Source organism: Coregonus clupeaformis, unplaced genomic scaffold, assembly GCF_020615455.1.
Source record: "Coregonus clupeaformis isolate EN_2021a unplaced genomic scaffold, ASM2061545v1 scaf0495, whole genome shotgun sequence".
Lineage (NCBI taxonomy): Eukaryota > Metazoa > Chordata > Actinopteri > Salmoniformes > Salmonidae > Coregonus > Coregonus clupeaformis.
The window spans coordinates 226,295-241,328 of NW_025533950.1; the positions used below are offsets into that span (position 1 = coordinate 226,295).

The 15,034-nt window shown below is 44.8% G+C and overlaps 1 protein-coding gene across 3 annotated transcripts in view; it reads right to left on the minus strand.

Moving 5' to 3' along the window:
- smarcal1 (SWI/SNF related, matrix associated, actin dependent regulator of chromatin, subfamily a-like 1) overlaps positions 1 to 15,034 on the minus strand; it is a 39,793-nt gene that overhangs the window by 17,457 nt on the left and 7,302 nt on the right. Inside the window, exons 6-13 of one of the 3 annotated variants that reach the window (XM_041868755.2) lie at positions 13,509 to 13,692; positions 13,015 to 13,165; positions 8,585 to 8,812; positions 7,987 to 8,127; positions 3,566 to 3,790; positions 3,307 to 3,368; positions 3,111 to 3,213; positions 535 to 717 (exon numbers count right to left, since the gene is read on the minus strand). In XM_041868755.2, the coding sequence (XP_041724689.2) occupies positions 535 to 717; positions 3,111 to 3,213; positions 3,307 to 3,368; positions 3,566 to 3,790; positions 7,987 to 8,127; positions 8,585 to 8,812; positions 13,015 to 13,165; positions 13,509 to 13,692 (1,277 nt within the window). Of the gene's footprint in view, positions 1 to 534; positions 718 to 3,110; positions 3,214 to 3,306; positions 3,372 to 3,565; positions 3,791 to 7,986; positions 8,128 to 8,584; positions 8,813 to 13,014; positions 13,166 to 13,508; positions 13,693 to 15,034 lie in introns of all 3 variants that reach the window. The other 2 variants (XM_041868754.2, XM_041868756.2) reach the window with 2 other exon arrangements.

Sequence of the window (15,034 nt, forward strand, 5' to 3'; positions counted from 1 at the left end):
GGTTAGGGGTTAAGGGTTAGTCAGGTCCTTACCCCAGGGTTAGGGGGTTAAGGGGTTAGGGGTTAAGGGTTAGTCAGGACCTTACCCCAGGGTTAGGGGTTAAGGGTTAGTCAGGTCCTTACCCCAGGGTTAGGGGTTAAGGGTTAGGGGTTAAGGGTTAGTCAGGACCTTATCCCAGGGTTAGGGGTTAAGGGTTAGTCAGGTCCTTACCCCAGGGTTAGGGGTTAAGGGTTAGTCAGGTCCTTACCCCAGGGTTAGGGGTTAAGGGTTAGTCAGGACCTTACCCCAGGGTTAGGGGTTAAGGGTTAGTCAGGACCTTACCCCAGGGTTAGGGGTTAAGGGTTAGGGGTTAAGGGTTAGTCAGGACCTTACCCCAGGGTTAGGGGTTAAGGGTTAGGGGTTAAGGGTTAGTCAGGTCTTTACCCCAGGGTTAGGGGTTAAGGGTTAGTCAGGACCTTACCCCAGGGTTAGGGGTTAAGGGTTAGTCAGGACCTTACCCCAGGGTTAGGGGTTAAGGGTTAGTCAGGACCTTACCCCAGGGTTCCAGAACAGCTCAGCAAACACCACCAGAGCAGCAGAGTGCAGGGTGAGGCCCATGTTAGCTGCAGTGATAGAGAGCACTGCTACACAGCTCTGGTCAGTGAACTGGAACCGGTCACAGAGCTGCTGCCGATCTGATGACGGGGTGGATCCATCTATACGGATGTAGTCGATACCCTGAAATAACACCAACAACAAAAACCCTCTTGGCATAAAGACAATCAGGGTTTTTTTGGCACTATTTACATGTGTGTGTGTGTGTATGTGTATGTGCCTGTGTGTGTGTGTCTGTGTATGTGCCTGTGTGTGTGTGTCTGTGTATGTGCCTGTGTGTGTATGTGCCTGTGTGTGTGTGCCTGTGTGTGTGTGTCTGTGTATGTGCCTGTGTGTATGTGCCTGTGTGTGTGTGTGTCCGTGTATGTGCCTGTGTGTGTGTGTCTGTGTATGTGCCTGTGTGTATGTGCCTGTGTGTGTGTGTCCGTGTATGTGCCTGTGTGTGTGTGTATGTGTATGTGCCTGTGTGTGTGTGTCCGTGTATGTGCCTGTGTGTGTGTGTCCGTGTATGTGCCTGTGTGTGTGTGTCTGTGTATGTGCCTGTGTATGTGTGTCTGTGTATGTGCCTGTGTGTGTGTGTCTGTGTATGTGCCTGTGTGTGTGTGTGTCTGTGCCTGTGTGTGTGTGTCTGTGTATGTGCCTGTGTGTGTGTGTCTGTGTATGTGCCTGTGTGTGTGTGTCCGTGTATGTGTGTGTGTGTGTGTGTGTGTCTGTGTATGTGCCTGTGTGTGTGTGTCCGTGTATGTGCCTGTGTGTGTGTGTCCGTGTATGTGTGTGTGTGTGTGTGTGTGTCTGTGTATGTGCCTGTGTGTGTGTGTCTGTGTATGTGCCTGTGTGTGTGTGTGTGTCTGTGTATGTGCCTGTGTGTGTGTGTGTCTGTGTATGTGCCTGTGTGTGTGTGTCCGTGTATGTGTGTGTGTCTGTGTATGTGCCTGTGTGTGTGTGTCCGTGTATGTGCCTGTGTGTGTGTGTCTGTGTATGTGCCTGTGTATGTGTGTCTGTGTATGTGCCTGTGTGTGTGTGTCTGTGTATGTGCCTGTGTGTGTGTGTGTCTGTGTATGTGCCTGTGTGTGTGTGTCTGTGTATGTGCCTGTGTGTGTGTGTCTGTGTATGTGCCTGTGTGTATGTGCCTGTGTGTGTGTGTCTGTGTATGTGCCTGTGTGTGTGTGTGTCTGTGTATGTGCCTGTGTGTGTGTGTCTGTGTATGTGCCTGTGTGTGTGTGTCTGTGTATGTGCCTGTGTGTGTGTGTCCGTGTATGTGCCTGTGTGTGTGTGTCTGTGTATGTGCCTGTGTGTGTGTGTCCGTGTATGTGCCTGTGTGTGTGTGTCTGTGTATGTGCCTGTGTGTGTGTTTGAATGTGAGTGTGTGTATATCCATGTGGACAAACACCTGCCCGGCATCAGCTTCAGGCAAACCGGCATTAGCTGTAACAACACTGCCCCTCAGTGTCAATCAAACTTACTTTTTTGTTATGTTTTATTTTGACTTGATTTTTGACTTTTATCTTTGACCGTCATTCTATCCCCACCCAGCAACTCCACTCCCAATTGTCTCCAGTTCCACATCCCAACCCTCAGCCCATCCCACCCCTCAGCCTCCCTCAGCCCATCCCAACCCTCAGCCTCCCTCAGCCCATCCCACCCCTCAGCCCATCCCAACCCTCAGCCTCCCTCAGCCCATCCCAACCCTCAGCCTCCCTCAGCCCATCCCAACCCTCAGCCTCCCTCAGCCCATCCCACCCCTCAGCCTCCCTCAGCCCATCCCACCTATCTCTGCTCGCTACCCTCTTCGGATTTCTACTCCCCATATATCTTTCAGATATGCTGTGATGTTTAACATACAATTTCAATCTATCTAAATCGAACAGAATCCACAGATTGCGAGTTGAAGATAAATACTTTTACTAAGAGTATTAGTAATTGACTGACCCGGTCTCTCCAGATCTCCCAACAGTGCTATTTCTAGGGTCAATTTTAGATTAATGTTATACATATTTAGTTATTCCTGAACCTGAGACCAGAACCAGGCTACCTGAGGGCAATACCAGAACAAATGGTCTATGGATTCTGTATCCTCACAACACAATCTGCAGAGCTTCGATGATTGTATGCCCCAAATATTCAACATTTTGTTGGTGGCAAGAATTCTATACAATCATTTTAGCTGAAAAGCACGAAGTCTTGAATCTTGCGTCGTTTTATATATCAACTCATACCATGGAATCGGTACATCAAAAATCTCTTCCCAACTATGTTGCAATCTGTATGGCACAGCTGGCAACATCCTGGTCCTCAAATGAAACCGTTATACTTTCCTATTTATGCTATTTTTGTTCCTCCGTCGTGTTTTAAATATTTACAAAAAAAAGCAAGTCATCTACCTAAAGATACACTAAAACCCCTCGTCCCTTGTCCAGGAGTCATGACAAGTCTGTACTGATTTCAATATTCACTAGAAAAGTGAGTCATCTAACCCAACGTGTTAATCTTTAGTCTGTTCATCCTGTTCTCCTCACCTTCTCTCCCAGCCCCTTGGTGATGGAGTCCAGGACCAGCTTGTGATGAGCAAACACCAGGAATTTTTCTCTTCCGCACTCTAACAAGTCCATGATGTACTCCCTGAATAACAGAAACAGAACAGAACAGCCTTGTCTAAAACAGCATGCTCTCAGAAGTGTACCCTCAACGTGTGGTAAACGCTTTCAAACTCACATGATAGCTTTAATCTTGGCCTCAGCTGTGTGGTTAAAGAAAACCAGCAGAGCCTCCTTTATCTTCTGAAATGAATTTAAAAAAAACCCAACAGAAGATAAGAGATGAGTGTGTTTAACAAGACTTAATGTGAGCCAATTCACACAACAAGTTCAAACTGTAGGAACATTACCAATGGAATGCTCTAGAAACAACTCTCTTTTTCATTTAGTTTAATCTAGAGGTTGTCAAAATGTATGAGCTCTTCCCCTGTCCTCACGTTGTTGTTGTGTTGCCCCTTGGCCAGTTCCTTGGCTGCGGCTGACAGAGCTGCCTTGGTGCGGGTGTTGATACCGTCTGTGGTCACCGTGACAACCTTGCGTTGCTTGGCAGGAAGCTGAGAGAGGACCTCGGACTTGAGACGGCGTAACATTAGACTCTTCTCCAACACCAGCTTCAGTTCTCCTAGGTTACTGGAGCCAGAATAGTCCCAACCCCACGGCAGCTAGCAGGAGAACCAAAAAGTTATATGGTAATTATTTACAGCATTTTCCAATGGAAAGAAGTGTTGAATTTAGGGCTGTCCCAGACTAAAAAATAATCTTGGTTGACCAAGAGTAGTCGGTTCTTTTTAAAACGTGTATTTTTCCAAATATTGACATCCTATGTGGTTTTTAATCAAATCAACTATATGCACTGAGCTTGTCTGATGCACAGAAACCCACTCTGACTAAATAATGAATACACACAAATGGCTACAGGGGAGTCCGACAACAATTGATTTGATTGGCCGGGCTCAGACTTGCTGCACTGCATTAAAGAAAATGACAGCGAGTGACTGTGGCATTAAGTCATTCTGCTGCCGCCACTGCATTGGTCTCAACACCAACATGCTGGTTAACTTTACTGTTATGCACATAGCAACATGGTCTACATAGCAACATGGTCTACATAGCAACATGGTCTACATAGCAACATGGTCTACATAGCAACATGGTCTACATAGCAACATGGTCTACATAGCAACATGGTCTACATAGCAACATGGTCTAGGAAAAGGCACCAATTCAAAAGCGCATTGATGTGTTTCAGAACCGTGGACAGCGACCGCTATCCAACGCGGGAGAAAGCGCATTTGTTATAAAACAATATTATTTCCACCAACCTTTTGAGTCAAGAGCACTTTGAGTCAAAATGCAAGCAGAGATCTACCACTGAGATTTTTTTTTTAACATGACAGAAAGCGTAAGCCTATGCAACATTAACCATTTAAAAACAGTTCTGTAGTAATGAGGTTAGTGCAGTAGGCTATAGGCCCAGTATATTAACACTGCAGATTGGCTACGCTTGAATTGACTTGCCAATGTTGTTCTTCTCAGACCATTTAGAAATTATATTTTTTAAATGTAGGTATATGATCACATTGGCAATATACTGTATATACACTGAACAAAAATATAAACGGAACATGCAACAATTTCAAAGCTTTTACTGAGTTACAGTTCATATAAGGAAATCAGTCAATTGAAATAAATTAATTAGGCCCTAATCTATGGATTTCACATGACTGTGAATACAGATATTCATCTGTTGGTCACAGATACCTTAAAAAAAAGTAGGGAGGTGGATCAGAAAACCAGTCAGTATCTGGTGTGACCCCCATTTTCCTCATGCAGAGCGACACATCTCCTTCGCATAGAGTTGATCAGGCTGTTGATTGTGGCCTGTGGAATGTTGTCCCACTCCTCTTCAATGGCTTTGCGAAGTTGCTGGATATTGGTGGGAACTGGAACACACTGTCGTACACGTCGATCCAGAGCATCCCAAACATGCTCAATGGGTGACATGTCTGGTGAGTATGCAGGCCATGGGAGAACTGGGACATTTTCAGCTTCCAGGAATTGTGTACAGATCATTGTGACATGCGGCCGTTCATTATCATGCTGAAACGTGATGTGATGGTGGCGGATGAACGGCAGGACAATGGGCCTCAGGATCTTGTCACGGTATCTCTACGCATTCAAATTGCCATCATTACATTTCCAATTGTGCGTTGTCCGTAGCTTATACCTGCCCGTACCATAACCCCACCATGGGGCACTCTGTTCACAACGTTGACATCAGCAAACCTTTCGCCCACACGACGCCATCTGCCATCTGCCCAGTACAGTTGAAACCGTGATTCATCCGTGAAGAGCACACTTCTCCAGTGTGCCAGTGGCCATTGAAGGTGAGCATTTGCCCACTGAAGTCGGTTACAACGCCGAACAGTCAGGTTTTAATAAGAAACATGAATGTGTTGAAAATTCAAATGGTTTGCATAGTCAACTTACACACAGCTCTGATACACACACTTACCCTACCAGACATGCCACCAGGGGTCTTTTCACAGTCCCCAAATCCAGACCAATTCAAGAAAGCGTACAGTATTATATAGAGCCATTATTTCATGGAACTCCGGTCCATCCCATATTGCTCAAGTAAACAGGAAACCTGGTTTCAACAGATAAACACCTCACGGCACAACGCCTCTCCCCTATTTGACCTAGATAGTTTGTGTGTATGTATTGATATGTAGGCTACATGTGCCGTTTATAAATTGATGTAGTTCTGTTCTTGAGCTGTTCTTGTCTATTAATGTTCTGTATTATGTCATGTTTTATGTGGACAACAGGAAGAGTAGCTGCTGATAGATCCTGGTTCGATACCGGGCTGTATAGTAGCCGGCCGCGACCGGGAGACCCATGAGGCGACGCACAATTGGCTCAGCGTCGTCCGGGTTAGGGGAGGGTTTGGCCGGCCGGGATGTCCTTGTCCCATCGCGCTCTAGCGACTCCTGTGGCGGGCCGGGCGCATGCACACTGACACGGTCGCCAGTTGTACAGTGTTTCCTCCGACACATTGGTGCTGCTGGCTTCTGGGTTAAGCGTGAAGTGTGTCAAGAAGCAGTGCGGCTTGGCGGGGTTGTGTTTGAGGACGCACGGCTCTCGACCTTCGCATCTCCCGAGTCCGTACAGGAGTTGCAGCGATGGGAGAAGACTAACTACCAATCGGATATGACGAGTAAACATAGCAACATGGTCTAGGAAAAGGCGCCAATTCAACAGCGCACTGATGTGTTTCAGAATCGTGGACAGCGACCACTATCCAACACGGGAGGAAGCGCATTTGTTATAAAATAATATACTTTTTTTTATTAGTGTTGCACCATTGTTCTTATGTAATATAACAATATACAATTTCAGTATCTCAGAGTGATGGACTGTGCCATCCCCACGGCCTCCACAATGGATCAGTCCACTCAGACAGGCCTCCATAATGGATCAGTCCACTCAGACAGGCCTCCACAATGGATCAGTCCACTCAGACAGGCCTCCACAATGGATCAGTCCACTCAGACAGGCCTCCATAATGGATCAGTCCACTCAGACAGGCCTCCATAATGGATCAGTCCACTCAGACAGGAGCCAATCAGACAGGTGTCTTGTACACCATGACATTTTATTTTCTGCTACTTGTCGACTTAAGAAATCTTGGTTGACCAACAGCGTATCGACCAAACAATCGACCTGTCGACTAAACAGCCCTAGATGAATTCATCATGAATTGGATCTATTCAAATCCCAGCCAAGTATACATACAAATACAACAAATAGCTGCACATATAAACCCCTGGGAACCTGAGGGGAGCCAGGTTTAGGCTGAACTTACAGTCCTCTACTGCCTGTAGAGTAGAGCCTGTAGAGTGGTGACAGGCGGGTCTAGAGCCTGTAGGGTGGTGACAGGCGGGTCTAGAGCCTGTAGAGTAGTAACAGGCGGGTCTAGAGCCTGTAGAGTAGTAACAGGCGGGTCTAGAGCCTGTAGAGTAGTAACAGGCGGGTCTAGAGCCTGTAGAGTAGTAACAGGCGGGTCTAGAGCCTGTAGAGTAGTAACAGGCGGGTCTACAGCCTGTAGAGTGGTAACAGGCGGGTCTAGAGCCTGTAGAGTGGTAACAGGCGGGTCTAGAGCCTGTAGTAACAGGCGGGTCTAGAGCCTGTAGAGTGGTAACAGGCGGGTCTACAGCCTGTAGAGTGGTAACAGGCGGGTCTAGAGCCTGTAGAGTGGTAACAGGCGGGTCTAGAGCCTGTAGAGTGGTAACAGGCGGGTCTAGAGCCTGTAGTAACAGGCGGGTCTAGAGCCTGTAGTAACAGGCGGGTCTAGAGCCTGTAGTAACAGGCGGGTCTAGAGCCTGTAGAGTGGTAACAGGCGGGTCTACAGCCTGTAGAGTGGTAACAGGCGGGTCTAGAGCCTGTAGAGTGGTAACAGGCGGGTCTAGAGCCTGTAGAGTGGTAACAGGCGGGTCTAGAGCCTGTAGAGTGGTAACAGGCGGGTCTAGAGCCTATAGAGTAGTAACAGGCGGGTCTAGAGCCTGTAGAGTAGTAACAGGCGGGTCTAGAGCCTGTAGAGTAGTAACAGGCGGGTCTACAGCCTGTAGAGTAGTAACAGGCGGGTCTAGAGCCTGTAGAGTAGTAACAGGCGGGTCTAGAGCCTGTAGAGTAGTAACAGGCGGGTCTAGAGCCTGTAGAGTAGTAACAGGCGGGTCTAGAGCCTGTAGTGTAGTAACAGGCGGGTCTAGAGCCTGTAGAGTAGTAACAGGCGGGTCTAGAGCCTGTAGAGTAGTAACAGGCTGGTCTAGGATAATGTACTGTAGGCTAAACTTACCTGTCTGGCATTGCAGTATCTGGTCCCAAAGTCATGGAAGCGGGGGAACAGGGAGGGCTTGACAGCCAGGATCTGACTGTAGAGCTCTGAGGGTCTGGACATGGCAGGAGTCCCCGACAGCAGGATCACACGCTTAGCTACCTGAGATTGAGAACATAGAACAACAGTCTTAGTGTTGTCACGGTCTCCAGTCAGCTATCTAACTAATCCAACAGTCTTTGCTGACTGGAGACAGCGACAACACACTAACGAGAACACAGTCCAACCCAACAGTCTTAGTGTTGTCACGGTCTCCAGTCAGCTATCTAACTAATCCAACAGTCTTTGCTGACTGGAGACAGCGACAACACACTAACGAGAACACAGTCCAACCCAACAGTCTTAGTGTTGTCACGGTCTCCAGTCAGCTATCTAACTAATCCAACAGTCTTTGCTGACTGGAGACAGCGACAACACACTAATGAGAACACAGTCCAACCCAACAGTCTTAGAGATCAAATGAAAACTTCACTATTACGTTTGTTACATTGTTACATAGAATATATACATTTGTAGCCTAAATTCCAAAGATCCTAAGAGTAAAGAGAATCATCATCACCTTGAGCAGTGGCAAGGCAGACTTAAAGCGGGCAGTCTTCATGTTCTTCAGAAAGTGGGACTCATCCATGATGAGGACATTGAAGGGGTTAGCTGCCTGCTGCTTGTCCATCCTGCTCAGTAGATCATAGCTGATGATGTTGACCAGACCACCCCTCAGGTTGTCTTTCCCTTTGACAATCACATTGATACTGTCGGGCTGCACAGATGGCAGCCACCGCCTGAACGCCTGGAGAGGAGGGGAGATGCCCGCTGTGAACAATGGCATTCTGTAGAGTTGACATATGTGCACACTGGATGCTTAGCAGATTGTCTAAACAAAACACAGCCCAACAAAGGCTTTCAGGTTTTAGTGTAGGACCAATGACGGGTGCAGTAAAAAACAATTACTATAACTTAGACCATATTTCTGAGTCTACCTTTAATTCATATTTTCTCAACATCATTTAAAAATGGGTTACTATGTAAGCGTCCATATATACTCAGTTTATTAGGTACACCAATCTAGTACTGGGTCGGACCCCCCTTTGCCTCCAGAACAGCCTAAATTCTTCGGGGCATGGATTCTACAAGGTGTGGCATTCAAACGTTGCTCAATTGGTATCAAGGGACCTAACGTGTGCCAGGGAAAACATTCCCCACACCATTACACCACTGCCACCAGCCGGTACCGTTGACACCAGGCAGGATGGGGCCATGGGACTCACGCTGCTTACGCCAAATCCTGACTCTGGCATCAGCATGACGCAACAGGAACCGGGATTCGTAGGACCAGGCGATGTTTTTCCACTCCTCAATTGTCCAGTGTTGTTGACCGCGTGCCCACTGGAGCCACTGATAGAGGAGTGGAACCTGGTGTGGTCGTCTGCTGCCAGGACCAACGAGTTGTGTGTTTCCGAGATGCCGTTCTGCACACCACTGTTGTACTGCGCCGTTATTTGTCTGTTTGTGGGCCGCCTGTTAGCTTGCACAATACTTGCCATTCTCCTTCGAACCTCTCTCATCAACTAGTTGTTTTCGCCCACAGGACGGCCGCTGACTGGATGTTTTTTGTTTGTCGCTCCATTCTCAGTAAACCCTGGAAGCCCAGGAGGTCAGCCGTTTCTGAGATACTGGAACCGACGGTCATACCACGTTAAAAGTTGCTTAGGCCACTCATTGTTCCCATTCTAATGTTCAATCGAACAGTAACTGAATGCCTCGATGCCTGTCTGCCTGCTTTATATAGCAAGCCACGGCCACGTGACTCACTGTCTGTAGGAGCGATCCATTTTGGTGAACGGGGTGTCCCGGAGTGTATGGTTCCTCCTTGACGATCATTAAGGTTAACATTGCGACGTCCATGTTTTTGAAAGAGGCCAATCATGCAGAGAAAGACACCATTTAAATCTATTCTAGCTATAACCACATTCAATGGCCCTAAAGTTTCAAACCGACTGCTGTGGCTTTATCTTAAACTAGTTACCCCAGTTACCACTCCAATGCTATATATATATATATATATATATATATATAGAGCACATCTGGGAGGAACAGTAGAGGTAACAGCAGCAACATATGGACACTTCTGGCGGTCTAAGACCTTCCTCTTTGATTGCAAACCTGATGCGGCAATTAAATGAGAACTAGCCCCCTGCTCCAATTCGACAGTACCCCTTACACTACAAGGGTATATTTTAGAACCACTAACATACACCCTGATGGAGCAGAACACATCAGAACCATGAGGGATAACAAGAGACCAGTCAGAGGGATGAATAGGACATGCAGCCAGAGGGATGAATAGGACATGCAGCCAGAGGGATGAATAGGACATGCAGCCAGAGGGATGAATAGGACATGCAGCCAGAGGGATGAATAGGACATGCAGCCAGAGGGATGAATAGGACATGCAGCCAGAGGGATGAATAGGACATGCAGCCAGAGGGATGAATAGGACATGCAGCCAGAGGGATGAATAGGACATGCAGCCAGAGGGATGAATAGGACATGCAGCCAGAGGGATGAATAGGACATGCAGCCAGAGGGATGAATAGGACATGCAGCCAGAGGGATGAATAGGACATGCAGCCAGAGGGAGATGACAGGGAGGATGAATAGGACATGCAGCAGAGGGATGAATAGGACAGCATGAATAGACAGCAGCAGAGGGATGAATAGGACATGCAGCCAGAGGGATGAATAGGACATGCAGCCAGAGGGATGAATAGGACATGCAGCCAGAGGGATGAATAGGACAAAGGACTTTCATTTCATTGCAGGTGAAGCAAATAATTGACAGATAAAACCCTATTCCATACAGACACATTTCAGTTGAATGTACTCAGTTATACAACTGACTAGGTACCCCCCTTCCCCTGTCCTTTACAGCCTCAGGTGTTGCATGCCCAAATTTGATCTGTTTAATTTCCTGGGTGCACTCGAGACAAAGAAAATACTTCTTGCAATTCAATATTGCAGTGTTTCTTCTTGAAGATAAATGACCAAACGAAGCTACAGGACTACACAAAGGAATTAGACTGCTTGAATCATTCACAGCACTTCGAAACAAAGGACTTAGCTAATAACAACCAACTTTGTTCTCCTTAATTAAAACCCCTCCAGATTCCACTAACACTAATGTGTAAAGAATAGCAATATACAGTTGAAGTCGGATGTTTACATACACCTTAGCCAAATACATTTAAACTCTGTTTTTCACAATTCCTGACATTTAATCCTAGTAAAAATTCCCTGTCTTAGGTCAGTTAGGATCACCACTTTATTTTAAGAATGTGAAATGTCAGAATAATAGTAGAGAGAATGATTTATTTGAGCTTTTATTTATTTCATCACATTCCCAGTGGGTCAGAAGTTTACATACACTCAATTAGTATTTGGTAGCATTGCCTTTAAATTGTTTAACTTGGGTCAAACGTTTCGGGTAGCCTTCCACAAGCTTCCCACAATAAGTTGGGTGAATTTTGTCCCATTCCTCCTGACAGAGCTGGTGTAACTGAGACAGGTTTGTAGGCCTCCTTGCTCGCACATGCCTTTTCAGTTCTGCCCACACATTTTCTATAGGATTGAGGTCAGGGCTTTGTGATGGCCACTCCAATACCTTGACTTTGTTGTCCTTAATATGTTGTCCTTAAGCCATTTGCGACCAAGCTTTAACTTCCTGACTGATGTCTTGAGATGTTGCTTCAATATATCCACATAATTTTCCTTCCTTATGATGCCATCTATTTTGTGAAGTGCACCAGTCCCTCCTGTAGCAAAGCACCCCCACAGCATGATGCTGCCTCCCCCGTGCTTCACGGTTGGGATGGTGTTCTTCGGCTTGCAAGCAACCCCCTTTTTCCTGCAAACATAACGATGGTCATTATGGCCAAACAGTTCTATTTTTGTTTCGTCAGACCAGAGGACATTTCTCCAAAAAGTACGATCTATGCAGATGCAAACCGTAGTCTGGCTTTTTTATGGCGGTTTTGGAGCAGTGGCTTCTTCCTAGCTGAGCGGCCTTTCAGGTTATGTCGATATAGGACTCGTTTTACTGTGGATATAGATACTTTTGTACCTGTTTCCTCCAGCATCTTCACAAGGTCCTTTGCTGTTGTTCTGGGATTAATTTGCACTTTCCGCACCAAAGTACGTTAATCTCTAGGAGACAGAACGCGTCTCCTTCCTGAGCGGTATGATGGCTGCGTGGTCCCATGGTGTTTATACTTGCGTACTATTGCTTGTACAGATGAACGTGGTACCTTCAGGCGTTTGGAAATTGCTCCCAAGGATGAACCAGACTTGTGGAGGTCTACAATTTTTTTCTGAGGTCTTGGCTGATTTCTTTTGATTTTCCCATGATGTCAAGCAAAGAGGCACTAAGTTTTTCCAAGCCGTTAAAAGGCACAGTCAACTTAGAGTATGTAAACTTCTGACCCACTGGAATTGTGATACAGTGAATTATAAGTGAAATAATCTGTCTGTAAACAATTGTTGGAAAAATGTCTTGTGTCATTCACAAAGTAGATGTCCTAACCGACTTGTCAAAACTATACTTTGTTAACAAGAAATTTGTGGAGTGCTTGAAAAACTTGTTTTAATAACGCCAACCTAAGTGTATGTAAACTTCCGACTTCAACTGTACACCCCTGGACATGATTGACAGTGTCTATTGAATTCATGGACAACAGGAATGGCAGTTTGTCCCCTAAACAGAAAGAACAGAACCGATCCATCAAGAACCATCAGGGGAAATACAAAACTAACTTTGTATTCCTCAATAATATACCACTCCATGACCTTTATTGGCACTGAGGAAATTACACAATTTATCATTTTAATAAATACCATAGTCTAGACCTATAGCTAATAAGATAATAATAATACCAACGTATATAGTTAATAATAGATGCAAGTCTTTAGCTAACTTCACAACAGATGTGGTTGTACCTCAGCCCAGGTGAATCTGACCGAAGAGGGGGCCACCACTAATAGAGGCCACTCTTTCCTGTAGTAGGCAGCTATGCAGATGGCCTGAACTGTCTTCCCCAGACCCATGTCATCCGCCAGGAGGAGGCGGCCATCTTTGGACACCGCAAAGCTGGAGGAGACAACCAAGGTTTAATACAACTGCATACTAACAGACCATTAATCAAGAACCATCAAACTCTGTCTTCCTGGCGAGACAACCAAGGTTTAATACAAACAGACTGATTATCACAATATAAAACATCCTTTTTGGCTATTGCGAAGAAGAACCAGATACATAAGAGTTGAATTCATTAGGCACAAAATGAAGGAGAAAAAAAACGGAAACGTGGGATTGGAAATGTCCAATATGAAACGCTCATTTCTGCTTTCCGTTGCTAAACGTTTTGCTATGGTGTGCCCTAATGAATAACACCCAATTGTATGGTAATGTTAACAGTGAGAATAACACCTACTTGACACCATCTCTCTGGAAGGGCATGAGACTACGTGTCAATGAGGGGTCGATGGAGGACAGGTCAGCTTCAGGAACCTCTGATGGCCACGTCTGGCTGCCTTCAAACAGGGCAGAGAACACCTGGACCACAGCCCTAGGGAGAGGCTCAATCTCTACTGATGGAATGGTACCAAGAGCATCCACTGGGAAGTAGGACACGGAATATTGAGTCACACAGAGCATAGAACATTCACTGAAAATAGAACACAAAACATTCACAGAATATAGAACATTCACTGAAGATAGAACATTCACTGAAAGTAGAACACAAAACATTCACTGAATATAGAACATTCACTGAAAGTAGAACACAAAACATTCACTGAATATAGAACATTCACTGAAGATAGAACATTCACTGAAAGTAGAACACAAAACATTCACTGAATATAGAACATTCACTGAAAGTAGAACACAAAACATTCACTGAATATAGAACATTCACTGAAAGTAGAACACAAAACATTCACTGAAGATAGAACATTCACTGAAAGTAGAACACAAAACATTCACTGAATATAGAACATTCACTGAAAATAGAACACAAAACATTCACTGAATATAGAACATTCACTGAAAGTAGAACACAAAACATTCACTGAATATAGAACATTCACTGAAGATAGAACATTCACTGAAAGTAGAACACAAAACATTCACTGAATATAGAACATTCACTGAAAGTAGAACACAAAACATTCACTGAATATAGAACATTCACTGAAAGTAGAACACAAAACATTCACTGAATATAGAACATTCACTGAAAGTAGAACACAAAACATTCACTGAATATAGAACATTCACTGAAGATAGAACATTCACTGAAAGTAGAACACAAAACATTCACTGAATATAGAACATTCACTGAAAGTAGAACACAAAACATTCACTGAATATAGAACATTCACTGAAAGTAGAACACAAAACATTCACTGAAGATAGAACATTCACTGAAAGTAGAACACAAAACATTCACTGAATATAGAACATTCACTGAAAATAGAACACAAAACATTCACTGAATATAGAACATTCACTGAAAGTAGAACACAAAACATTCACTGAATATAGAACATTCACTGAAGATAGAACATTCACTGAAAGTAGAACACAAAACATTCACTGAATATAGAACATTCACTGAAAGTAGAACACAAAACATTCACTGAATATAGAACATTCACTGAAAGTAGAACACAAAACATTCACTGAATATAGAACATTCACTGAAAGTAGAACACAAAACATTCACTGAATATAGAACATTCACTGAAGATAGAACATTCACTGAAAGTAGAACACAAAACATTCACTGAATATAGAACATTCACTGAAGATAGAACATTCACTGAAAGTAGAACACAAAACATTCACTGAATATAGAACATTCACTGAAAGTAGAACACAAAACATTCACTGAATATAGAACATTCACTGAAGATAGAACATTCACTGAAAGTAGAACACAAAACATTCACTGAA